The sequence below is a fragment of the Parasteatoda tepidariorum genome, chromosome 10, assembly GCF_043381705.1.
Source record: "Parasteatoda tepidariorum isolate YZ-2023 chromosome 10, CAS_Ptep_4.0, whole genome shotgun sequence".
NCBI lineage: Eukaryota > Metazoa > Arthropoda > Arachnida > Araneae > Theridiidae > Parasteatoda > Parasteatoda tepidariorum.
Genome location: NC_092213.1, coordinates 1,447,919 through 1,475,699, shown reverse-complemented (window position 1 = coordinate 1,475,699; position 27,781 = coordinate 1,447,919). Strand labels below are relative to the sequence as shown.

The window sequence follows — 27,781 nt, the reverse complement described above, 5'->3', positions numbered from 1 at the left end:
CATAAAAGTTTGATTTTTTTTAAAAGACAATTATTCGGGGTGTTTCGTAAAGACCGTCCGTAATGTGTATTTTTAAAATTCTTATCAAAGATGAAAACAAAAACGGAATGAAGGGTCGCAAGTTAATATTAAAGCGAAGAAAATACAAAGATGTTATCGAAATCTGGAAAATTACTGCATAGGAAGGTGGATGTTATAAACATTCCCATAGGAGGTTGATGGTGTTTCTAATAATGTCTTTCAACTCCTATCTATTTCCTTCCTCCAACTAACTTGTTTTGCTGCTTATTATATGCACTTTCCTCTTCTGTAATCTTTCCACAGAGTTTTTTTTAAAATTAATTTGCAACGCCCAATTTTAGATTTTATCATTAATAAAATATACTTACAAACACCTTATAAATACCTTACAAACACCAATACAAGACCATTTGTGCAAATTTAATAAAGCGTTTACATGGGTTTGTCTTACATTAATAATTATAAATATAATTCATACATTATATAAATAACAGAACGCTTAAAAGGAGGCGGTGAGAGATATAGTTGCGATAACTGGCAATATATTCGTCAGTTACTTCGCAAAGAAAATACGTAGAAAATATTGCTATACAGGGTGATCAGAATGAATGTTTTGCGCCATTTGGGAACCAAAGTATTACGGCCTGTATTTAAAATTGGAATACATTTTTCTGGAAAATCTAAGTTTGCAATGATAAAGGGAGATCTTAATTAAAATTTTCATCAGATAGGTTAAATTTGAATGAAATTTTAAAAAATTCTGTAACTTAATAACACTGATTAATCAGTCCTTTTTAACTGTTGCACTTATGTCTTGAAAATCGGATCATTAGTACTAAAGTTATTCAAGGTGAATCCTTATGAAAAAATCGAGGCATAAATGAGGTATAAACGAGGTATATTTTAAAGGTATAAAGGAGGCTGTTATTTAAATACGTCGTTAGGTTGAAAAGGGGGCAAATGAATACATTAAAATCAACCTCAAATATACCTCTAGAGGTATATATGTTTCAACCTCAGGTATCTAATTTTATGCTTGTAGAGGTATATATTTATCAACCTAAGGTGTTTCATTTTACACTTCTGGTTATTATAAATCAACCTGAAGTGTATTTTCAACACTCGGAAAGGTCATTTTTTACTAACGTCATGTGTTCCATGTTCTACCTTAGGTTATTATTTCGTAACTCAAGTATATATTTTTGTATTTTTAGAAGTATTAATTTATCAACCAAAGATACGACATTTTACACTTCAGGCTTATGTAGCTCAACCTAAAGCTGTTTTTTTTAGTTTTTACGAAGGTGGGGTGTTATACAGACCACCTACTTTATTAATTTTTAACCTCACTATATAAAAAATATAATATATATAAAGATAATATATAAAAAGATAATATCTATATATTATATGAAGAATGACGCATATTATTACATTTTTTCGCTAGTAGAGATCTTCATTTATCAACCTGAAGTTTTTAATATTAAACCTTCGGCAATAATTGCTTCTTTTGTTAAGGTATAAGAGATTTCAAAAGCATAATTCTTCTGAAATTTTAATAGATTGAATTAAATCATTATAAAATAACACTTACCCAAATTCTTCAGTTAGTAAAAATTATTTATGGGAACTCATATTTTTAGAAGATAGTTGTCTAAGGTACTTGAATTTTTAAAGCTATAAAATTACAAATTTAAATAATTATTCAGCTGAAATTCAAATTACTTTTATTTAAAACTAAAATTTAATTTTTTTGACAAACCAACAAAATTATTTTAAATACTGTTTCCGTCTACCTGTTGAAACTTGTAATTATGGGAACCTAAAAGAAAAAAAGTATGAATTAGTAAGAAAGTCATATTTACAACAATAGTGGCAGGCTTTAAAATATTAGAAGTTTTTTTTTATGATTTAAATTAACTGGATGAAACTAATTTTCTTTTAGATAAATAGTATTACTCTTCTGCCATTTCTATTCAATCCTCGTAGCTAAAAAGCATGACAGGTACCCCAGCCACAAAATAAAATACACTGAAGAAAGAACTANTTCCCCCTCCCCCTGCATTTCTAGATCAGCCCCAGTTGCCCATGACGTAAAAGCAGTATTGCTTAATATCACTTACTTAGATTCTAATAAAAATTACCACAAAACTGTTCAAAATGTGATTACTGTCTTTATTACTTTTTGATTATAATAAGTATTCCCATTCTTAGGACATTTCAAACTTCCAGTTTTTACATCAGCTTTATGAACGTTTCTTATATGATCGCATAAATTTTTATTTCGTTTAAATATTTTTTCGTTAATCACCTGATTCATAATTAATAATAACAAGAAAAAATTAATAGATAAAAACAAGAAACATTAATACCACGTGTAAACAGAGCTCGTTTGAAAGCTAGATTTAAAATTTGTAGCCAAATCAAGATCTGTCGCCAATTTACTATGCTATACACAGCATTTCCCTTCCCCCAAACAGTGATGTCATCTACGACCAATAGCGTGATCCGGCCGAAGTGATGATTAATCGCTCGTGATCAAACTGCGTTGCTCATTAAAATTTCATGACAAGGTGGAATTTAGCTGAGCATGCAAGACTTAGTGTAAAGAAACCTTATAATTACCTAGGTTTAAGAGTATTTTCACCTTGAAACTATCTTTATTAAAGGATTTTTTCACGCTTGAAAACTCTAAGTCAACCTCGATTTAAGGTTTTTATATAGAAGGTTGTTTTCCAAGGTTTTGTACTAGGGTAATGTGCGTAGAATAGAGCAGATTGCCACAGCTCTCGTTTTATGGTTAGAAGATTTACACGTCGTAAGACGCAAAACCAACCTTTTTAGGTTTACATTAAAAGGTTTTTGCTGAGTGAAAATAAACCATATTTTGCTATTTGGGATTTATTTAAAAAATTATATAATACAAAGTTGTTTATTCTTAGTAATTTTTTTTTTAAAAAGTAAGATTCTTAAGGGCCCCCTGAGTGCCTGGGGCCCCTGGGCACTGCCCGGGTGTGCCCATGCGTAAAGACGGAACTGATTTACAGAAATTCAAATATAAAATTCCTATCTTACTACGCAATTTTAACACTTTTTATTTTTCTATACATCTGGTACTTGTAAGTTTGATTATTAGATTTTCTTTCTTTTTTTCTTACAAATCTTTAAACTCAATAAACCTAGTCTATATTTTAAAACTTCTTGTCAAACCTCATGAAACTAATAGTTTTTTATAAATTTTTGACGCTGATTCTGAAAGGGACTTATTGTCAATCACACCAGAGTTATTAAAAAATAGTTATTTTAATATTTTTAATCAATGTAATCAAGAATCAACAATCGTTTATTAAATTAAATTTTAAAGTTATGTACCAATTTTTATTCTTTTTTTGCACTTAGTCGAATAGAACAAATTACAAGCTGATAAGGAGCATTTATTTTAAAGTTATGAGTAATTTTTTGTGAGGAAAATGTCTAAAAGAGAATGATTTGAAATAATACTTTTAAAATAAGTTGAGTATAATATCTCCTATATAACTTATAATACCGAGCAGAATCAAAATAATAGTTAGTTGTTACAAACATTTGTTTAAATATAAAAAACACATCCCATAGGATGAAATTCAAAAAAATGCATATTACTTTCAACAATAAATGTTTTTATTTGCAATTGATTTTATTCAGTTCAGCATTAAAAGTGCATAAGAAACTATTCGGACTTATTTCTAAACAATTTAAGATTTCCGAAATTCGCTAATTTTTGAAGTAGTGAACCATAAACAGCTGGATAAAAATGCTCATAACCTTGAAATAAATTGCCTTATAAACTTGAAATCGGGTTTAATTTAATTCTGTTCAATAATCTAATAAGTAATAACAATCTGCTTAGCAAATAATTAACGTGGGTAAAATGCGACAAAATAACAATAGCAGTTTTGTGATCAAACAGGAAAAAGTGAGCTAGTACAATTACTAGTTTTCAACTGTCAAATATCTAGCAAACTATTGTTATCAACAATTACATAAATTCTGTAGTTTATAAGTAGAGAATACTTTTTCTTTTTGGTATAAGTTCAGAACTATTTCCTAGGGGAAGGCAGAGCAGTAGCTTGCTAGTCACTTCTTCTTCGCTGCTGCACATGTGCTATTTACAACCTAGGTCATCTCAACAACATCAGAGAACTATGGATAAGCTCTGTAAATATATATATATATATATTACAAAAAGAAATTGCATGTTAATCAGATTTAAAATGCAGTGTTATTATACATATTTTCACTCATAAACAACAATATAAACTTTGCAACAGATATCCAAGCAAACGATAAGCATACAGCTATAGTAGAATTTCAAAGCAAAATTGCTATTTTAAAGATCTTTCAATTTTCAATGATTTATTTATAAGAGAAATTCTGAACATTTTACTCAACTAATCAGCTTGCATACTGCAACGTTGAAACATATACATTTAAGCAAAATAAAAGAATAGTTATATTTGAATAAATTACAAACAATAAAATATACTGTGCATAACCTGCTGTAACGATTCACCAGTAATGTTACCCAAAACAGTGACGAGAAATATTTCGGTTATTCTCTCTTATTGCTAAGCCTACAACGATAGCCTCTAAGAATATCCTCCAACTTAAATTATTTAAGATCAAGATGCGTCGTTAAAACAAAAATAAAAAAATTTAAGTTTCAAAATTGAAGCATATTTGATTAAAAGTGATAAAACTAAATTAATAAATGTCAAGCACACCTACCGAATTTCGAATAGACTTTCGATTGTCAACACACACGCCATTTGCCGGCTCGCACGGAACTCTGGGAATTGAGCTAGTTAAGATGAAGTGTACCTTAAACAACCTTAAAACAAGCTTAGGTATAAATAAAATGACCTCATACACCTCAATAAATACCTCACTCACTTTAGTTGAAATAAGGTGTATTTTTTATACCTCGTAAATAACTCACTCTCGTTAGTTGAAAAAAGGTAAATTTTTTTATACCTCATAAATTCCTCTTTTGTTACAAGTGTAAGAAAAACAACCTCGTATACCTTAAAAATCACCTCATCAGTCTGGTTGATATGAAGTAAATTTAAAACAACCTCAAAATAACCTTAGGTATAAATAAAATGACTTCATACATCTCAATAAATACCTCTCTCTCTTTTGTTGAAAAAAGGTATATTTTTTATACCTCGTAAATACCTCTTTTGTTATAAATGTAAGAAAAACAACCTGGTATACCTTAGAAACTACCTTATCAGTCTGGTTGACTGTTAAAATGACTTCATACACCTTAATAAATATCTTACTCTCTTTAGTTGAAATAAGGTAAATTTCTTTATACTTCATAAATATCTATTCTGTTATAAGTATCAGGGAATCAATCTGGTATACCTTGAAAATCACCTCATCAGCTTGGTTGATTTGAAATGAATTTTAAGCAACCTCAAAATAAGCTGAAGTATAGATAAAAACAACCTCGTACACCTTAATTACAACCTTTACGAGGTATAATTTTTATAGCTGTTTTCTCAGCAACCTTAAATATACATCAAAACAACCTCGATACGTCAAAAATTCCTCAAATCAACTTTAAATATACCTTAAATTTTCGTAAGGGATATCTTTTATTTTGCGCACTATACGAACCTACATGTTCTCTTCTGTTCATGATTTTTCGGCTAAAAATTGTATACTAAAATTTTATAACAAGAATCTAATAATTTAACGAGCGTATATATTAAAAATAATTCGTTAAAATATATAATAAATATAATTCGTTCAAAGCATAATACAATATGCAATATTGTACTTAACAGACAGTTTCGAATTTCTTTCAAAACAAAATTAAATTTTTTAAGGTTAATGAAAAATTGGAATAAGCGTATAAGAGTACCAAGAGTTTCAACAAAAAATTAATAGAAATGCCTGATTTTTTGAACGGAAATATATGCTTTTAGAGTCTGTAAAGTGCCTTATACTCTTAGTTAAGGCCTAATGAATATAAATTTGTAATTAACAATTGATATAGATTCCTTCAAAGAGATGTGATTACACAAGAAGTGCGCTTTTAATATTTATTTAGTAAAAGAATGTTATTTAATCATGTAAAACTTAATTCTTATTTTATGAAGCAATTTGATAAATCAATATTAAATGACATCTTCGAGCCAATTTTGGAATATCGTACCGGAATTAATCAATTTTAATTAATGAAATGTAAGGCCTTGATAGCCTGGTCGGTAGGGCACTGGGCCCATATCCGAGAGTTCGTGGGATCGAACCCCGCTGGCCGAAGACTCCCCGTGCAGTAAATGGTGATTGATGCATGTTAAATCTGTCGAGTCGCAAAGTCCTCCATGTTCCCATAACAAATCAATACCTCTGGGAGTACTGGATTGGAGATCGATCGTTCTCTGATTCAGATCAAAATTACGATCTATGGATGAATGAATGGACGTGTGAATGGATCCGTCCTATAAAACGGGCTGTGACGTGTGTGCGTCTGAAGACGAATTCTTGGCCATAGGATGGCGCTGACAACTGAAAAACAAGAAACGCACACTCTGCCTTAAATTTGCTCGGTTTGACCAAGCAGGCTTGCCCGTGTGGCAAGTGGCATTAGAAGCAACAACAATTAATGAAATGTAGGGAAAAAATTTAATGTATACTATATTTACATTCTAATATTTTATAAATGTAACGTTGCGTTGTAAATAAATATCGCGCCAAGGGATATTTTAGAAATTAACCCATATTTAGCCTTACAAATATGTATCCACTTGAAGACGTTAATTTTTTAAGTTAATAATGAGTTAGTTAAAAAAAACAAATCAAAATTACTTTTTCAAAAGATCAATCACGAAGAATAATGGAGAAAATCGGCTCACAAAACAATTCATTGCAATTTTCTTATTTCTTACCCCTTTCTGCATTATAGCGAGAAAGAGGAGAAAAAAAATAAAAGCATTTTTCACTGCTGAATACCGCTCATTTATTAGGATTCAAAATGCATTAACACACATTTCAGATTTCACGAGCATTGTCTAATTAACCCTCATTAGGAATAGTTACCAGTTGGGAAAACATTGCAATCACTTCGATTCACGTAAACATCCACCTCTTAAGATCCCTGTTTCTCCAGGTATTCTGAATAGATTACGAATTAAAAACAAAGAATCCCTTTTCCTTCGTTGCAGTTTAATTTGAGAAAAGTATTATTAGTTCGTAAATGGTCATTAATAAATTGCGTGCTGTTTTCTATTGCTAATTTAATTGTTGTAAAAGTATAGACGGCGTTTAATCTTTATTTTATCAAGGGAAGCGGTTAATCATCTGAATGAATATACTACTGATTATAAATATACTCATTCCTTCAGCAAATTATTTAATAGCTGCTGCAAGTAATCAACCTCAACAAGTAAATTGGGAGAAATTTGAATAATTTCTTGAGAGGGTATTTTTAAAGAAATTTTACCTTTCGCGTAACACAATCCATTTAGTTTCTATTGAATCAATCAGTAACAATTCTTCCTAATAGAATAACTCCATTTTGTATATTGAACAATATTTTGATTCAAAAAATATTTGGAGTTTTGAACACTTTATCTTTTGTCCTAGACAACATAAAATTATAACAGGTTGTTTTCAACTTTCTCTGCGAAAAAAATATTTTATTATATTTTAACTGAATAAAAATGACTAAAATCTTTCTTTTTTTAAATAAATCCTTGAACCCTATTTTTTTGGACATTGTTTGATGAGAGAAAATTAAAAAAAAATCAAATTGCTACAAGATTTAAATCTTTTGATACTTTGTACTTCTTCATTTTCGAAACTTGAATGATAGGTGTTTTTCAAAGTTTATTGAAATTAGTTTTCAAAACTTAGTTTCCTTGAATTAGTTTAATAATAATTACTTGAAATTAGTAAAAAAAATAAATAACTTGAAATTAGTTTCCAGGGGTAAAATCTCTTGTCAAGTAAATTTTTCTAATTGTTTGGTTTGAGGCAGAGAGCTACACAATTGATCATTTGAGTGTAGTAGTGAACACAGGGGAAGCAGGTTATGCAGTGCACCCTAGAATGAGCAAGCCTTTTTGAAGAAAAAGCACATAAAAATAAAGAACTTAAAATAAATAAAAGAAAATCAGCAACTATAGTTAGGTCTTTAGTTCCAAATTTCTTTTCAATATTCCAATGGATTCGAATTTAAATGATATCCTAATATTTTTATTCAGTCTATTTAGTTAGTCTTAAAATAGTTAATAAGAAAAAAGCCTCTCCATTGCTCAAAAAACTCAACTACTTAACTCTATTTCAGTAACAAATTAATTTGAAGTTATTCTAATGTATTCATATATTTAATCAAATCAAAATATTTTAAGTCACTCTATTTTAAGTTTTAAAGTAAAAAAAAAAAATAATAAGCAATTGTTGGTTGAAAAGCTGTCTAATGAATTAAGAAAGAATCTTTAAAGAGGGGGTGGGATGAAAAGATCTAAATGATGCGGCGGGACATTAATATAAATTCGAAGAGATGGTTAGTTTCTATAAATGGTTGACCACTCCGATTTAGTTCATTAGGCGTCCTATTGATGAACGAAGAAGCTCTCCCGACTCTCTTTTAGAAAAAAAAAACATTTGCAAGCTATGGTGAGTATAACTTTCTCTCTCATCTTTTATCAACAGTTATGAAAATTCTTATTAAATTTAGTTTTTAAATTTTGTACTTAAAGTTAGTATTAACAACTTAAAAACGTATTTATATGTTTGTATTATTTTATTCAATAAATAAAAATATAGAAATGGAAATTACACATTTCGGCTTAGAATTGTTTAAACAAAAAACATGCGATTTTTTTCATTTACTTTTAGCTTTTGATGAATAAAAATATTTATATAGATGAATTTTCTTTCCTTTAAAGCATTATGCATTACTACAATAAAGCTCGGCAAAGTACTTTGGAGTGATTCGAAAATAATAGTTTATAAGTTATGCAAAACAATAATACTTTTTAATAGTTTCTTGTTAAAAATATCATTACTAAGCATTTTTTTAATATAACAAAACTTACAAGAGTACTTTTAGAGTTGTAAGTTTAACAATAGTTTGCATATTATTCAAAACAACAATAGTTATCTTTTATGCAAAATTGAAATATAACATTCATTATATATCTAATAGAAAATATGAATAAAGTACTTCCTTATACTACTAAAATAACAAAAAACTTTATAATAATAAGTTTCTGAAAAATAGTTAATCCCTTTTAAATCTTAAACACTTAAAAACTTAAAAATTAAAACTTACGAATACACTCATCCCAAAGAAGCATTTGATCACTAATGTGTACGCTTTTCCTCTATTTAAATTACTGTTTTCTAGCTTTCAAAATGTAATAAAGCGTGTGATAAGTACGTTTGGAATTGTTCTACAACAATAGTAATTTGTGTAAAATCAAAAATTAGCTTTAACTAATTAAATTTCAACTCCGTGGTTGTATATATTTACACTATGTCACTTAAAAACACAAAGGAACGTAAATAATGAGGAGAATAGATTATTATTGAAATGCAAAAAATGCATTTAAATTTTTTTAGGAGAATGATTTCACTGTAAATTAGCTTTCAAATTTTACACAACTTATAATTAAAATCTGCTTTAAAAATGTTTAAAGTTTTTTTAGCTGTGTTGTAGATTGTTGTGTTATAATACTTAAAAAATGCTAAATATTTAAAGAGAATAAAATCTGACGATTTTCTCAGGAAGCCAGAGTAGCAGCAAAGCATATTATTCAAAGTAGCGTACAAAGCTTCACAATTATTTACAAAGTTTTTCGAAAGATGGCACTGCTAACGGAAAAAAGCCGAATAAAATGGTTACAAAATAACTTCAATTTGCATTAACAACATTCTGCTACTGGCCTCATGTTCCAGGCGACCTCAAATTAAATCAAATCATTTTTGATTTATTCAAAATAAAAATTTTCTTTTTTTTTACTGTGAATTTCTAAAAACTCAAATTTTCAGATTTCGCTCAAATTTTGTTTTTTATTACTTAATATTACATACTTTAGAAAAATTTCAAAAATTAATTTTTTTTATTATTAAAAGTTATTTTTTGTGTGGAATTATCTTTGTATGAGCGTCATTTATAAATTATGTGCAAAAACATTTCAATTCGCTTAAAAACTTCTCGAGACAAAGCAAAATATGCTAGAAGTAAAATAAACGTCCAAAACATTCTAGATTAAACTACTGGGTTTCCAGATTGCTTGTCATGTTTTGAGGATCACCGTCGAACAAAAAAAGAATAGAGAAAGAACGATTTGTGTCTGATCATCGGAATATCGTTCAAAGACATATTAGATTATGCCAGTCAGTCCACATACATGAAAATCCAATCATTAAACCAAAAGTTATTCAGGGTGATCTCTTTTTTTTAGCACACTGTACAATAAAAATAATTTCATAATTCATTGCATATTTACTGGGAGTGAATATAAAGTTGAATGAATTGTTTATCTCAGATTTGGTACATGGTTTATGTAGTCCTCGTAGTGGCAGAGACATCACAGGCCGGCGACATCACTTTTTTTGAGTTTGACAGACTGGGCTGCCGCGGCCTGTACGACCAATCAAAATTAGCTCGACTGGACAGGCTTTGTGAAGAATGTTACCAAGTTTTTAGAGAAGAGGAAATACTCTATAAATGCAGGTAATGACCATTTTTACTATTTCTTCATTCACTTGCTTTCATGTTTGTAATGATGGAATCTTGCAATTCAAATGACGACCACTTAGCGATTTGCTAGATCAGTGGTTACCAACTGGCGGTCCGTGGGCCGCATCCGACCCGCGAAGCCCTTTTTTGTGGCCAGCTAACTAAAATATATATGTTGTTATTTTTTGCGGGCAATTTTCGTAAAAAATCTGTATGGGTTTAAAAAACCTAATTTCTTCGTTTCTGTGAAATTTAACATATACCAACGGAGCTAAAAAATTTATTTCTCAGGTTTTGCATCCAATAAATATTTTTTCAAATACAAAAATAGTCGTGTGTGTTGCTTATGAATTTACTTTTGATTTTAATTTGTAATTCAATACTTTTGTTTTGTTCAACTTGCAAAAATCTGACAGTAATATTAATGTTCATTCAAACATAAAAGAGTCCTATATAAAATTTTGTTAAAGTTGCGGCCCGGCATTTGACTGGTGTTCCTAATTGCGGCCCCCGGCCTCATGTAAGTTGGAAACCCCTGTGCTAGATGCACTTAAATCACTGTAGGTGGTGCATGCTTTATAGTAATGCCCATATAGGTATGGGAAATTTAACATTTCGAGTTAAAAGGGAAAATCTATTTGATTTTTGTGCTCCTTTAGTTTTTTATAAGAAAAAAACTAATTCAACTCAAGTATGCGTAGATTATCGTAAACTAAATATTAAAAAAAATATTCGCGATAGATTTCCATTTTCCCTTATGGAAAATTTTTTGGATCATTTAATCGATGCTAAATTTGCATAATGCTTCGATCTTAAGAAAGCTTGTCATCATTGTGAAATTGTTGAAAACAGTCGTAAATATACTTTATTCATGAATAAGGTATGGTTTCGTTAAATTACTTGCCAAACCTCCCAGTGATCTACTTCGCAACAAATACTCCTTTTAAAATTTGATAAGGAAAAACAAGAAACGTTTCAAAAACTTAAATTGGTTTTAACTAATACTAATGACCCAGTCCTTCTGTCAAAATACACGAAACATACCTGGGTCATATATATATATANTCCTCAAGCAGATATTCAACATCTGTTTGACTCCATGCCACGTCGTATAGCAGCACTTATTGCAGCGCGTGGTGGCTGCACCAAATACTGATTTCGGACGCTTAATTTGTTTCTTTTGTTTTGAAAATTTCATCATTTATTTGTATCAGTACAAGTCGTTTCTGCATTAAATTTCATTTGATTCTGATGATTCTTTCATGGTGTTGCATTTTCTACAAACAGCAGTTTAGTAATGTTTATTTATCGAAAAAACGAATAGACGAACTCTTCCGAAATTTAATAAAAAAAACAAGGAATATCCAAAAAGTTTTATTAAATTCCATATAAAATCATTGAGTTAATCGTATGTTATAATTATTAATACATTTATTAAAAATTTCTCTGTTAACTAAATTTTTATTTTTACCATGTGCAAATTCAATTCGGGAGAATCCGTAGCTAAAATTCTTCTAATATTTAATAAAGAATCGTTTAAAAATCAATATTTTTCATTAAATATTAATAATATCTCTAAAATCATCCATATGAAAATTTCATAACTACAATTTAAACTTATTAATTATAAACTTTGAATTATCCAGTAAAATATCATTACCTTATACACATCTAGATTCACACCAATCCAAGTTAACTAAATAGATAAATTAAACGCGTTTCGGTGCTTCAGTAAGAATGAACCGTAAAATGATCCCAGCATCCTCTATTTGCGCTTCTATTTTCATATTTTATAACCTGGTAAACTTGTTACGAAAGTATATTAAATCATTTTCCAACGATGCCGGTAAGTGTAAGTACATAATAAATTCGCTACTCGCTTTATATATTACAATTTGTGTTTTATTGCGTATTTTCTTGAATTTTTATGTTCTATTTTTGCTTATTATGTTTTATTTTGTATTTGTTGCTTAATTTGTTCGATTTTCGTCTCTATTTTTTTGGTACTCCTCACACTATTGTATTGACATATTTCGCTTAGGCTGTATTAATACAATATTATAAAGCACTATTGTTTTGCAAATATAATCGGTCTTCCAGTTTTTTTAATTTTTTTTTCTTTTTTAAAAAATCTTTACATTTTTTCTGCGTTTTTTCCATATTTTTAAGTTACAGCAATGTGTGATGCTTTCAATTATGTGGTCTAGTTGAAAGTGCGAACCATTATTCTTGCAAAACAGTTGAGGAAGTCTGAAGAGGAGGATTGAGATCAGCTATACGTCTTCCTATAGGATTTAAGTCCGGTGATCGATCTGGCTTCTCCTTGCCATAAATTGTCTGCTGTTGAAGATAATCATCCACGATGCGAGCCCTGCACGGCGTTGCGTTTTCCTCCTGTAGCACGAAATCATCACTCATTGTGCCATCTCAATACACGAGAGCATGCACGTGGAGAGAAATGCAGGTCCACCCAACACACAACAGATTCCTTGGTATGCATCTCTTTCAGGGATGGATGATATCGGGTTCTCTTCAAATCAATCAACCATCGCTTTGGAGGCTCCATTCTACGGTGCGAATGGCTGGTAGCTTGGCGAAAAAACTAAGTTTGTCTATGCACAGCAGACGCTCTCCTGGTAGCTGCACTAAGAAAGGATCTAGACTGGATCAAATTCATTTATGCACATGACGATAAATATCGGTCATCGGCACTCTTCGTAGCATTTGGACGTCCTTAGCTGAGCGTTCTGGATGCCAATTCTATGGTTAGAAACTGCTACCAAAATCTATCAACCACAGAAGGACTCACATTTAGCCATCTGGCAACTTCTATCCGACTTTGTCCTGCCTCTAATCTTTAAATGGATGTCCAACGCAGTTCCTTGGACAAAATGATGCCGGGTGATTATTGTTACAAATGGGATAGCTCAAATTTCAGAAGCACTGCAAAATTCTTGCGATCAAGCATACAATTTTATGCACATTGTAGATGACTTCATTTAATATGGCAGTTTTATTTAGCAACTCTCGTTTGACAACATATTCAAATTTCAATGGGATTGGCTTATTGGGCCGCTATTTTTGTTATATTTTCCTCATTTATGATAACCAGTATATGCATGATTTGTTATCGTTCGTCAATGAGGATAAAAAAGAAACATTTTTCACTGGATTTCTATTTTATTCAGCAATTTTATTTTAAAAATAACTCACATACTTTCACTAGCTGTTAATTAGTTTAATTTATGTTTTTGAAATCTGCGATAAAAATAATAATCTTGAGCAGGTGTAATAATCCATGCTGGAGGGTTTCTGTTAACCGCTTATGTAATAGTAGTAAAGTTATGGTTAGATTTTTTGCTTGAATGTAAAAGTAGTAAGTGGACCTCAAAGTTTTTATGAAATTGGTGGTCCGCACAATTAAAAACGCTTGGATCGCTAAGCTGGTAGTTTAGTGTGATCATTTCATTAATAAAAACTGATGTTATGTCTATTGAAAATACAAATTGTTATAAGTATTCTTCCTTTTACAGAAAGCATTGTTTCAGCAGTAAGATGTTTCAAGAATGCGTAACATCTGTTACTCATGAAAGGCATCGGAATGAACTGATGGAAGCTTCTGCTACACTCAGATGTCACATACCCGAATGGATATGACCTATCATGTAAACATGAATGATTACTTATTCAAAAAGTTTTCCCCTCCCCCTGAGCATGAATTAAAATGTATGGTTCAAGTTATTTTTCTTACTGTTTGCTTCGATTAGATTGTTCATGTCTCACAATCGGACAGTCACAACAAACTGTAAGCTCCACGGTCGTTCAAAATGAAAATCAGGACATTTTCAATCCCTCGGGGGGGATACTGAATTGGATCGTTGTCTGGTTCAGATCAAAATCACTATCTGGGGAGGAATGAATGGGTCCTCCCTGTGAAACGGGCTGTGGCGTGTGTGGGGGCTGAAATCGTATTTCTTGGTCATAGATGGCACCACTGAAAAAAAAAGAAATGCACCCTCTGCCTTAAAAATTCGTTTGATTTCCACGCATTCTGGTATTGGCAAGTCGCATAAGTAATAACATTTTAAAGAAAAATCAGGACAATTTTTGGTACAATAAACAAATACTAGACTATTTTAAAGAAAAGGAAACGAAGAATTAATTGTGCAAGCCTCGTAGTGGGCCAAAAACATTTCAGAAATTTTTTAGAAAACGGCTTTTAAAAAGTGCAAACAACAAACTAAAAAAGTATAATTAGCTCTACTTTAGTAAATCTTAATCTTATTACAAAAGAACCACAAAATGTACTCTTTTTAATTTTAGAATTATTTTCCTTTGGAACAGAAATTTTAGCATTCTGCCTTATAATTTTATCAAAGAACAACTCAAAATACTTTGATAACAAAAATAAGAATTTTCTTCGAGCACCAGTCTCATTCATTAAGGTTTTTTTTCTTCTCTCTTTTGTACATAAAATGAATTATTTATATAATCTAAGAAAGCAAATTTTTTATTATTTTGTTAATCGTAATAAGATGAATCGATAGTTAAATGTGAAAAATAATCAATCGTAGTTTGAAGAAAAATTTAACTTAAGAATGTGCAACATAATAATTTTCTATCACATAACAGTTCAAATTGTAAACAGTTTTTATCTATATTGAGACTTATTCTATATTTTAAAAATTTCGATAAAAAAGTTAAGATTTAAATATGGCAATAAGTAATCTTAAACGCGAGCTAATAAAGTGAAGATCTCGAGAGAGATAAATTATTCTATAACAATGAATAAAGTTACTATTTAAAGAAAAAGAAGAGAGAGAAAAATTACAAAAAAAGCACCCAATTGCAATTACTTTCAATTTCCGAAAAAAAATCGTGTTATGTTCATAAATAGTTGAAATTTAACTGTTGATAACGGATTTTATAATTGCTAATTTCTTTTTTTTTCCTCTCTTTTTTTATACACAGCTCTGTAATTCCTTTACGCAAGTCACGTTTTTGCACCACCAAATGTAATGTAAAATCCAAAAACAGACAATTTTGAACATAGAGAGACATTTGCATAAAAAAAAATAACCAATATCCATTGGGTAATATTTCCTCTTAACAATATTTAGTTAAAGTTAGTAAATCGAATTCAAGAGAACAGCACCAGAAGAGTCTGAAAAAAATGTAAAAAGTGAATGCTTTATGAATTTATCGTCAATTTTAAGAATTCAGCTGTAACAAGTATGTTCAGTTTGTAAATATATAAAACATTTTGTTTCCGCTATATTTTTTTCCTACTAGCTTTTCAAATTACTCTCGAATGTGCTACCCTGGATAACCTTCATCCAATAATTTTAAAATAGGACTTAAATAATCTTTAAAACACAGTGAATATGCCGCTTAACAATTTGGTACAAAAATAATTTAGTTGCTGATCCTAAAACATCTATGATATAAATACTATTTTATTGAATGGAATCGATTATTTTATCACTATGAAAGAGACGAAGAGAGAAATGTGAATTTCAAAACTTCTTCTACAAGATTTGTTACTGTATTTGCTGAAAATAATAAATGAGCATATGACCTCCTGACCCCCCCCCNCCCCCCCCCCCCAAATGAAAATTTATTGTGTAAAACTGTTTCTCCATAAATTAACTTAATTCCCAAAAGTTAAAAAAAAAAAAAGAATCCTGCTGAAACTATATGCCTAATCCATGTGTATATTAATGAACTAAGTTCAAACTACAAATTTTGTGATTTTTAATAGCATTTTTTAATTAAAATAAAAAGATGCTGGATTAAAAATCGATCCACATTTGTATTCATAGAAAATGGGGTGTTCTGAGCACACTCATAAATCAGGAATATCAGGACAAAATATTTTTTATCGGGAATATCAGAATGGAACCCTGCAAACTGGGATTTATCCTTAGTCTCTCCCCTGTGTCGCTAACAGTCAGATCTTCATAAACCAACTCTCAAGAGTGACAGCGGACAGACCTTGAGGTCAGTACTGGATCTCTTTAAAATCGAAAGAACAGGCAGATCCCCTATATTTTATGTATTATAATTGCATTTAAAAAAAAATTTACATTTATTTCTAACCACCTAAACATGACTGAGGTTGTACGCATTTCAGTTTAATCAATTCCATTTATATGAATCAAAATGTCTCTAGTCTTTTTAAAATGTATCAAATTTAGTAAATTACAAAAAACTGTCTTTCTCAATAACTGACTCTCGCATGCTACATTTCAAAATGCACTCTACCAATAGTAGTTAAAATAAGTAAACAAGTTTAGAACAATATGTTATTTTTTATTCAAAAACAAAATATTTACAAAGAGATCAAATTACAAATATAATTAAGGGAATGCATAACCAAAATATAATAATAAAGTAATGAATAAGAATGCAGAAGAAATCATTTTTCACAAAAACTAAATTTACGCACCCAAAAAGCTCATATTTTAGAAGAATCTAAACTAAAACAATGAATAATGCATTGATAATAAAAAAGAATTAAACCTAACACTTAGGGAAAAAATTTTAAAACATGAGCATTACGTTTGTTCATACAAAATAAAAAACCAGCTTAGGACAAATTCTCTATAATGTAAAAAAAAAATTTCTAGGACTACAGTATATACCTGATTATCTGTGTGCAAATTAATCGTGCTTCCTTTGCACTCGCGTAAAACATTTTATGAAGAAACAAATTTATATTTGTAATGCAAGTTCAGAGATATTTTAAAAGGAGTATTTTAAATTAAACAGCTCCACTCAAAAGAGAAGACACACATTCTTTTTGTAAAATCTTTTTATTGCAAAGGAAAAAATTTATGTGTAATAATTTGCAGTGGGTTCTGCTACCAAATTTTAAAGTTTGGTTGTGGTGTTTCAATACGCATTTATATTACAATGTATTAAGCGTCAAAGCTATTTCTTGTCAACTAGTAAAAGATCGATTTTAAAGGGAAAGTAAAATGAGATTTTGATCAGTAAAAACTAAAAATTATCTATACATTTCAAAATCTGCTAGAAAATTAATTATAAAAAATTACATCATAAAAAATTATAAAATAAAAATTTAATCAATGCATAACCATCACGACTTCCCACCGATTCTTTTTGCGTGTGCCTGCAAACAAAGATCAGTTTACAAAAAAAAAAAAAAAGTGGTATGATTTGTGACAAATCATTAACTCTCATAGAAAAAAAAAGCACATAAAACATTCCCGTTGTCCAATTTGTATTCAAAATATGCTCTTAATATAGGACAAAATTATCGGCCGATAAAAAAAGTAGTCTGCTAATCGCCATCCAATCAATACTTTTTGGTCAAATATGTGCATTTTATTATTATTTTTTGTTAATAAATATGGTGAAGAGGTCCACATAAAGAATATCTATTACGGCAAACGTTATTTATGATCATCTATTATAAATCAACATTTTAAACAGCACAAATAACATGTCGCAATTTGCATAACAAAATAATAAGTTTCAAATCTTCTGAGTCATCTTTCTTGGTATATAATCAGGCATATACTGTATAATGTTTATGAATTCTAAGAAAAATTCATACAAAATCACCAAGCCAAGAAGAATTATAACAAATGTATTACTCAAATAAATCCAAAACAAGTTTTTTTTTTGTAAATAATAACTTTTATTTACTTTGTAATTTTTTTTTAAATAAAAGCTTCTAAAATTAAAAAAAGTTTTTTTCTAAATAAAAATAATAATAAAACTTTTAACATTTAAATGCATGATATTTTTAAATGCTAAAATGCATCATGTTCTTAGAAAACAAACACTGGCAACATCTGCACATCCCTTACCCATAAAGTGTACACACACAAAATTAATGAATAAACTTGTCAACTGACAAATAAAGATGACAATATTTAAAAAGAATCAGATAGTGGAAATAGTAACAAAGCATAACAAGACGCCTTCAATAAATTGCTTTCACTTTTCTATTTTTTAATTTTCTTTTATCTCACCTCTATCTCCATGAAAGAATTTTTTTTTTCAGTATTAAATCATTTATATTTTAAGTATTTTATATTAAAAATGCTAATATTTTTTCAAAGATCAATAGTATATGAAGAGTTATTATTAATAGATTAGTTCGTTATTTTTGTTATTGGTAAGGTCCAAGGATTTTTTGGTTTTACAATGATTTGGTTTCAAATCAGATAGAACCAAACATCAATAAATATATAAAAATATATTCAATAGCTTTCAAGCATAAAATGAATTTTAAAAGTTTTCAAAACCTTTTATTTTTCCATGACTATATTTCAATTAAGTAACGATGAATGAATGATAGTAAGAACAATGTATGAAATAAAACTATAATTGATTTTATTATTTTTGGTAAGCAATATTGCTAATACATAGATGTTTTTACTCTTATGTTGAAATAATTAAATTCATGGTCCAACAAATCATAAAAAATTTGATCCATAACTTTGAAAAGTAAGAACGTTTTAAAATTGATACCATTTTTTCAGAGCCATGTCATAGTGTTGAGCAACAAACAATATTTTACGCATCTGTTGTACTCAATAATGTAAACCATTATTGGGGGCTATTAAAGGGAAAACTCAATATTGTTCCACCTCTGTATGTTAATCACATATATCAGCTGATCTTCAAATATTTTCAACCCAAAAATTAGTGTTTGATCTACAATTAAAAATCAAAGAAGCTGCAAAAATAAAAAAAAATAAAAAAAAGAAGAAAAAAAAGAAAGAAACTGCAAAAACCAAAGAAACTGCATGATTAAGTGCTAAAGAAAATATTCTTGAACAAAATGTAACAAAAACAAAACAAACAGAGAAATTTTTGTTATCGACTGTAAAAACATTCTTTTGAAATCGTAGTTTCTAAAGGAGTACTCACACTAACATAAATAAACTTACTATATGATCATAACATCATTACTTTTCATTGAATCAAGATGATACGATATCCTTGAAAATTATTATCATGCATTTAAATGAACGAAATTAATGTTTTCATAGTTAACAGGCTCTTTAATGTAAAGAAAACTATTTTACTTCAGTTTGAAATGATTTAGTCCTAAAAATAATCGGTTGAAATATAGTGCATGAATAAATATTTAACTGACATTTTGTAAATTCAAAATTTTGACTAACTAATTTTCTTGTTAAGTTATAGAAAACAATACATCAGAGAAATTAATCAAAATGTTTAATTATGTATCATTATATAGAATAAAACAAGAAATTCACCACATGAAAATAGGTTATAACAAAACTATAAATAATTACACAAATTACGTATTTATCTAAATGCTTTCTTATTGTAACACACAAAATGCTTAAATGATAAAATAAAGTCATAAAAAAATTAAACAATTGAAATGAGTAACAGTTCAAATAATTTAAAATAACTACAATGAAATGTTTTTGTTAATATTAAACTTTTTTCAGCTGAATTTATATAGCACATTAGTACACTAAACTTATATTTGTTCACAAGACCCTAAAATAAAAATTAACAAGAAATAAAAAGATTTTCACAATGATTTTAATCAAGTCTAATACTGATGTTTGAAATATAATTTGTTCAATTCTATTTTGTATAAAAAATAGTTCATGACATTTTTGTTTGTATAAAAACAAACAAAAAGACAAAATATAATTTTATTACAAAGATGATTTAACTTGTTTGTTATCCTTCATAAAATAAATATCCAAACTTAAATATTGTTCTTAAATAGAGTATTATTTAAATACACAAAAACAAAATGATAAAATTTAAGCACAAATTTATTCATTTTAAAACATAACAAAACTAATATAAATTTAGTTTTCAAAAAAAAAAATTCAATTTAGCACCTTGACTTGTCTCTCATTGTTTTTTAGTTCTATTGCATGCTGGTTACTTTTATTAAAATAACTAATGTCTTCAGCTGCAGTGAGAACATACATTATCACAAAATTGTTCATCGGTCAAAGGCATAGCGAAGGACTTTTTCAAAATTTTAATAATGACAAAAGGCATTTTAAAAGTTATACAGCTAAATCAAAACATATAATGACAAGTTATCAAAAATTAGTACCACAGTATATAACCACCAGAGAATAATAATATAAAGCAACTGTCAAAAAGTGGTGTTTACGTGTCAAAATATACAGATGCAACAAACATAATGCTGAAGTGTGTGGCCACCTTTTTAACTTTCCAATGACTGAGTCCATTTACACTTATAAAAGTGGTGTCTAGGTGTATTAAAGTGACTATATGCTACAAAACAAAACTGCTTATACTGACATCTGCAGGAAAACTCTAAAGTTAGCATTACTATCTTGAAAATGGTAAAAGATATGAGACACAAAATAATTACGAAGTTGTAGAGCGATATTTATTTAATACAAATAAACACCTTAATGACATTAATTTGAAAAATTAAGGTCATTAAAACATGCATTTGTGTGATTACATCATTATGGGACTTTCCCCCCCCCCCAATATTATTTACTCAAGTCAGCATGTAGGAAGTTCTTAACAAACAAATACACATTTTTGGTGTTCTTTTCTTACCATTTGAGTCTATTTGCACTAAATCGATGATGCTCTGCAGCTTTGTCGCTCAACTTCTTTACCTTATGTATTATGTACTATTAACACTAAGCCTACCTTAATTCTACCAACCGTCCTGCCTAACACATAGCCACTTGACTACAACTAGACATTGCATTTATAACCATAGCTACATTTATAACCATAGTTCATAGTTAAGACTATAATAGGCATGTGAAGTTCATGTTAACATGCATCTCATAACACTTTTGTGCACAACATGAAAATAAAATGACTTAAAAACATAAAATCCACATACACAAATATCAAACAACACAATTTGAATTTTAAAAAAACTTAAAAAATTCTGCTGTGCATTAAATAATTCTTAACATCCATGCACCGTTATTAAAAAAACCCCCCATCTAAAAACACCTTTATGCTGCGTTATCACCTTGCTCTATTGTGGAGTGAATGATAGTGTTTATTTACAATTGCACCAATTATTTAATGTCTATTTACATTTAATTGCACTTCTAGAGTAGGTAATGAAACATTCATTCTTTGTTAGGAGTTTTATGCTTCTTTTTAAGTTTCTTTTTTTTAGTATCTTTTATAAAATCAGTGGACTTCTTGTTATTCATTATAACAGAAATAACATTGTTATTATGCTCTCCATCATTAATCATATATGAAAAATTTTTCTCTTCAAGAGATAATGGAAATTCAGTGTCACATTTTATGACACTAGTATCAGGCGCCATATCACAAGTCATGACACTTTCATGTTCTGTAACACTCATATCATGCCATGTGGCCCTAGTGTCACACGACACGACCATTGTATCACTACTATCATGAATCGTGGTTCCATCATGTGCTTTAACACTGGAATCATGTGTTGTGTCACTTTTGATTGCAGCCTGTTTCTCAGCTTCTCTAGCAATTTTCTTCAATTGCCAGGGAGAAGGTGGAATAGCTTTGTTGTAATCATCTATAAATAGTAAGTCAATGGAAGGATCATAATATTTTGAAAATATAGTCTCATGTTTGCAAAGCTGCATGGCTAGGTAGGAATGTATGAGAAGCTTTGGAAAACGAGATGTGAAATACGTAACAAATTGATTGGGTATTTCTCCAAGTGATGACTGAAGCTCTTCTGGTAACTCCCGGTAATGGTGTTTCTTAAGGAAAAAATAATAACAGTGTCTAAAGCACATAGAAAAATTACATTTGTTTAAATAAATAAAGTGGAAAACAGACACCATTTTTATTCACAAAAATGAGCTATTTTTCACTATAAATGAAAAGATAAATTTATTCCATGGAACAATAAATAAATGTTTTTTGATTAACCATCCATTTTTTACGTACTAAATTTAAGAATTACAAATGTTTTCTAAGTTTTTGTAAATATATGTTACTGTCAATAAATATTTTATTTTTTACAAAATTTGCATAAAGTTTAGGTGTCATTTGAACTTAATTAAGAGTCAAAAACAAAAATCATTCATTAGAAGTCAAAACCTGATTTTATTCAAACATATGAGTATAGTTTAACAAGCAATTATTCAAACTCATTCATGAATATAGTTTGAAAAAGAAGAGAATCGTCTACAACTTGTTCTAGTTTGATCAACAAAAAGGGTACATTTATGCGTATCACTAATTATTTCAAAGTATATCATCAGTGTTAAGAAAATTAAAAGTCTTGGAACTGATGTTCCTTAATTGTACTCTCTCTCTCTCTTTTTTAAAATCCCATTTTACAAATACCATTTTTTGTAAAACATCCAAACATATTTATCCAAAATACTTTTTTAAAAAAATTTCTTGATTCACTGTTTTTTAAAATACATTGCAATTTTTATCATACTATATTATAAATAATATTAATCGATATAGTTTGAAGAAAAATTAAACTACAAAAAAAGATACATACTCCCTTGTAATACTATTATAATTAGTCTTTTTAAGAAAGCAGTAATTTAAAATCTAAGACAAATTTTTAACTTTTTTATCTTCCTATAAAGATTCAAAAGGCTGACTTTTCACCCCCTACATGCACAGCAGGAATCAACAAGAACTCCCTGTAATATTAGGGATTTAAAATTACTCACTTTTCCTAAGTGTTTGGTTGGTAACCCTGATTTTGATTATCAATAATTGAAACTTGTTCTTTTTATTGCACTTGAATAATGCATTAAAATATAAAATTTTATAATATAGCGTCTTAGTGATAATACATAAGTGGTAATATGATAATAATACATAGAGATATAGATTTTTAGTGGAAAAAAAAGCAAACAACGTGCAAGAACAGTTGGAAATGACTAGATGACTAATAAATGAAATTCTAGGAACTTTTCTTGAGCAAAATTCTGTATAAGAAAAGCATACAAAAATAACAATACTTGTTTTTTGTGAAATTATTTAATTTTTTAAAAAACAAATACCTTCTTTCTCATAACATGGAGATTTGTTTTAATGTAATATAGGTTGTGTTCATTGAGGCTACTGTGAGTAATGGGGCTAAAAACTGTTAATTTATATGATAATTAAATGCATTTCAGTTTAGTGCATTTTGATATCCACTTGTCAGTAGCTGAAAAAACTATCAGGAAATTTAAGTTATTTATCTCCTCTTTTGTACTACAAATACATTTTTAAGTCAAAATCATTGCAATCTTTGATCTTTAGCTCACTTTTATTCAATTTCGAAATTGAAAATAATTGTCACAATGATTGAGAGTATTTTCCAAATGTTTTCTAAAAAATAAAATTTTAATACCCAAAATTTTGTAAGGTATTGCAGATAAAATATTTTAAAAAAATAAATACAAAATAACTTTCCCAACTTCATACTATTTACAAAATTAAGAATCTTAAGCAGCTCAAAAATTGTTCAAAAGTTCCATAATTACACTTATTGTATCATGATTTAATATTATACAAATAATACATTTTAAAACTAGTTTTTTTTTTTTTTTGAATTATGTGAAATACTCTATTAGTTTCGTTAATATTTTTAACTTATCAAAAAATTGAACCCCTGTGAGACAATTGATACATAATTTACAAGAATACTGTTATATATTATGTAATTGTATTGAAAATTAAAATATAAAGTATTAAAAGTTTCTTTAAGATTTCAAATAAAACTATGTATAAGAACTAACTTTTTAGAAATAACCAACGTTTAAATAATTATGGAATCTTATTCAATTTGGGTTCAACAGCACAAATCAAATCGGATATTAAATTTATACAAATGTTACCAAGGTACTATTTTAAACAATTTAGAAATCATGCTATTTTGAAGATCAGAGAAAATAATATCCAATTATCAAAGTATTGTTAAAGGTGTTAAATTATGCTTCAGAAATAAAAATGAAATTAAAGTCACCATATAAAACCAGAATTAAATTAATTATGAGATTTTTTTCAAATTGTTTCTCATAATAAAACGTTTTAGAGTCCTTAACAAAAGCAGAATTTGTAATTTACAATTCATATATAAAAAGAATAAAAAAATCACTAAAATTTGACCAATCGATTTTTGTTTTCTAAAATTATAATGTTACTCACTATAATATTCAATTTAAAATCTTATATCGCTTCAAAAGTTAACAAAAAAATGTAAACTAATTACAATTGGATAGAATTTTTTTTTCGTAAATTTAAACATAAATACAACTTTAATACTATCTTTAAAACATAACTATCCTCAAAATTCGAAATTAATAATTATTTATTTAGATAATGAATATAACATTTTATTCTAAAATAATTTCATGTGTTCAAGATCAACCGACACAATCCTAACTAAATATCTGACATGTACATCAAAAAAATAAGATTGAACTATTTATTATTAAAATGCCTAAATCTATTTTTGATTTTTTACAACTTATACGCATGCACATTGAACTTTTAAATTATAGCAGTAATCTCTCTGATAATTAAAAATCCGTAATTTTTCAAATATATATTTCAAAATTATAATTTTACATATGAATTTCATAAGAGTTTTCAATTCTCAAACTATTCAGCTTATCATACTGAAATAAATCGTTGATTTTATCATTTAAATGTAACATTTCTTTTTTCTATTATTTATAAATTTATAAGAATACCATAGATTTTATGTAACGTGAATATGTTCTCTTTTTATTATTAACTCATTAAAAATGCTTTTAATCTTTATTTTTTCAGTTTGTAAAATTGAGCGCAAATAATGCTTAAAATTTAAATCTATTCCTCAAATATTTTTAAAATAGATCATTGAAATAATTTAAATTTAAACCTTTTACAGGTTACAATGATTTTCAATATTCTAAAGAATAAAATTCGAACATTTTTTTGAAAATTTTAAATCTTGAGAATGCTGTTTATTAAGATTACATAATTTTGTTTATGTTACACTGTGCAAATGATCATTAAAGGAACTCAAAATATGAATTAGAACTTTTTTCTAATGTTTTTTTCTCTCTTTTTTTAAAAATTGTGTAACAATGATTCCTGAAAAAAAGAAGAAAAAAAAAACATAGCCTCTATAAAGAAAATTTACTGTAACAAAATTTTTAAGGAAGTGTATTTTTAATTGCTGATTTTAATTTTAGTATTTCTTGACACGAAATAAAACAAAAAATGAAGAATTTATAAAGTGAAGAATTTTTTTTCACTACAACCCTTCTTTGTACCTGAAAAGCCTTCAGATTAAAAAACTTAATACTTCCCATTATAAGATGAGTTTCTCATAGCACACTGCGAAAACTAGAAGGAAATTCAGCAACACATACTTTAAATCTTTAATATTTTAAGGAGATAGAAAATTTCAAACCTCAAGAATCAGCGAGTTAAGCAACCATGACCAATATTAATAGTGTTTTCAATTACAGTATAAATTAACAAAGAGGACAAAAAATATTTTATTATAAAAATACTTCAGCAAGGGTTTTCTATTTTTCTGCTCATTTCTTTAATTTAAATCATCATAGTAAAGAAAAAAATACTTACTTTGTTCCTCATAGCTCTCAATAAATCTCGCACTGAATGCCCTTTATATGTCCTAAATTTTCTCAAATCTGTGAAGATAACAACCATATGAATTTTAAAGCAAACAAAATGGCAAGAAAAATAGTGTATAATTTAAAAAATTATGCATAAAAATAGATTAGAAAGAGAGACAAATGAAGTATTTATTGAATTTCTTCTCATTTTCTGCATAAAAATAACTTAATTTATCTCAAAAGCATAATTTTAATACTTTTTTAAAAATTTGTTCTTTAATTTTGACTTCTTAAATTTGAAATTACAAACCATGAAACATCATAAAATGAGTAAAAGTTTAATAATTTTTCATTCAAAGATTTTTTGGTCTAATTTAAATTATTTTAACTCAAATAAAATCCTTTGAGTATCAGTGCACAAAGAAAATCCAGTGAAGAAAAGTGTAACGAAATTGCCCAAAGTGGAGTATAACATCATTATAATTGGCCCGACAGCCCAACCCCTTGTTCTGAAGATTTTTCCATATTGACTTCCAATTTGATAAGAGTAACAAGCAGGTGTAATTAAATTTTGGGTTAATGTGTTAACATAGAAAAATTTATTTATATGAGCTAAAGAATCATAATTATTCACAGTAATTGTGACCGGACCTACTATAGACAATCAAAAAATGCAGGCCCTAGAGGTCAATTATTATCTATTTTTATCAATGAACTCTGAAAATTGAGACTTTTTTAATAATAGTAACATTATTTAAACTTAGTTTTAATATGAACGTTTAATAAACACTGTTTAGTCAAAGAGTTATAAATATATATATATAGGATATATATATATATATTTTAAATTTCAATTATCTGATTCTTGATTTGATGTAAAAAAAATTTTATGTAAATAGACCTAAACAGGAAATCAAAAATTCTAAATTATTAAGATAACATCAGATTTTAATCTTATATTTTGATTAATTAACCAGAAAATCCAGACTTTTTTTAATCATAGCAATAAATACAAGGGTTGTAAATTAAATAGTGGCAACTTAACCTTGAAACTCACAGAAGGGCAGGCATGTGCAAATAGGATATGGGAGCGGTGAGGTGGCGCTGATGTCGATGTGTAGAGTGCAAAAAACAGTCAATCTGCTTTGAAGGGTAGTTGTTGTGTGGTGTTAAAGTGAGGAGTTTCATTTCCATCGCTCTAAAGCCTGTTTTCAAAAGACTTAATGACGAAATGCTTGAACCCATCGTGCTACTGTCCTATAAGGTAATGCATTTGCGCCACAGGCTTCCACTAATCTCGATAGCATTCTGTTGCATTTTTGCAACGGGCAACCTCAATTTTAAGCCACGATCGCTGATCACCTTTTGAAAACATGCTTTAGAGCAATGGAAACGAAACTCCTCACTTTAACGCCACACAACAACTACCCTTCTAAGCAGATTGACTGTTTTA

General features: G+C 28.4%; 1 protein-coding gene across 1 annotated transcript in view; it reads right to left on the bottom strand.

Moving 5' to 3' along the window:
• Positions 1-19,964: 19,964 nt before the first annotated feature.
• Positions 19,965-27,781, bottom strand: part of LOC107439068 (serine/threonine-protein kinase/endoribonuclease IRE1) — a 54,740-nt gene continuing 46,923 nt past the window's right edge. Inside the window, exons 20-21 of the mRNA XM_043047281.2 lie at positions 26,336-26,403; positions 19,965-22,500 (exon numbers count right to left, since the gene is read on the bottom strand). Of these exons, the coding sequence (XP_042903215.2) occupies positions 21,874-22,500; positions 26,336-26,403 (695 nt within the window). The 3' untranslated portion in view covers positions 19,965-21,873. The remainder of the gene's footprint in view (positions 22,501-26,335; positions 26,404-27,781) is intronic.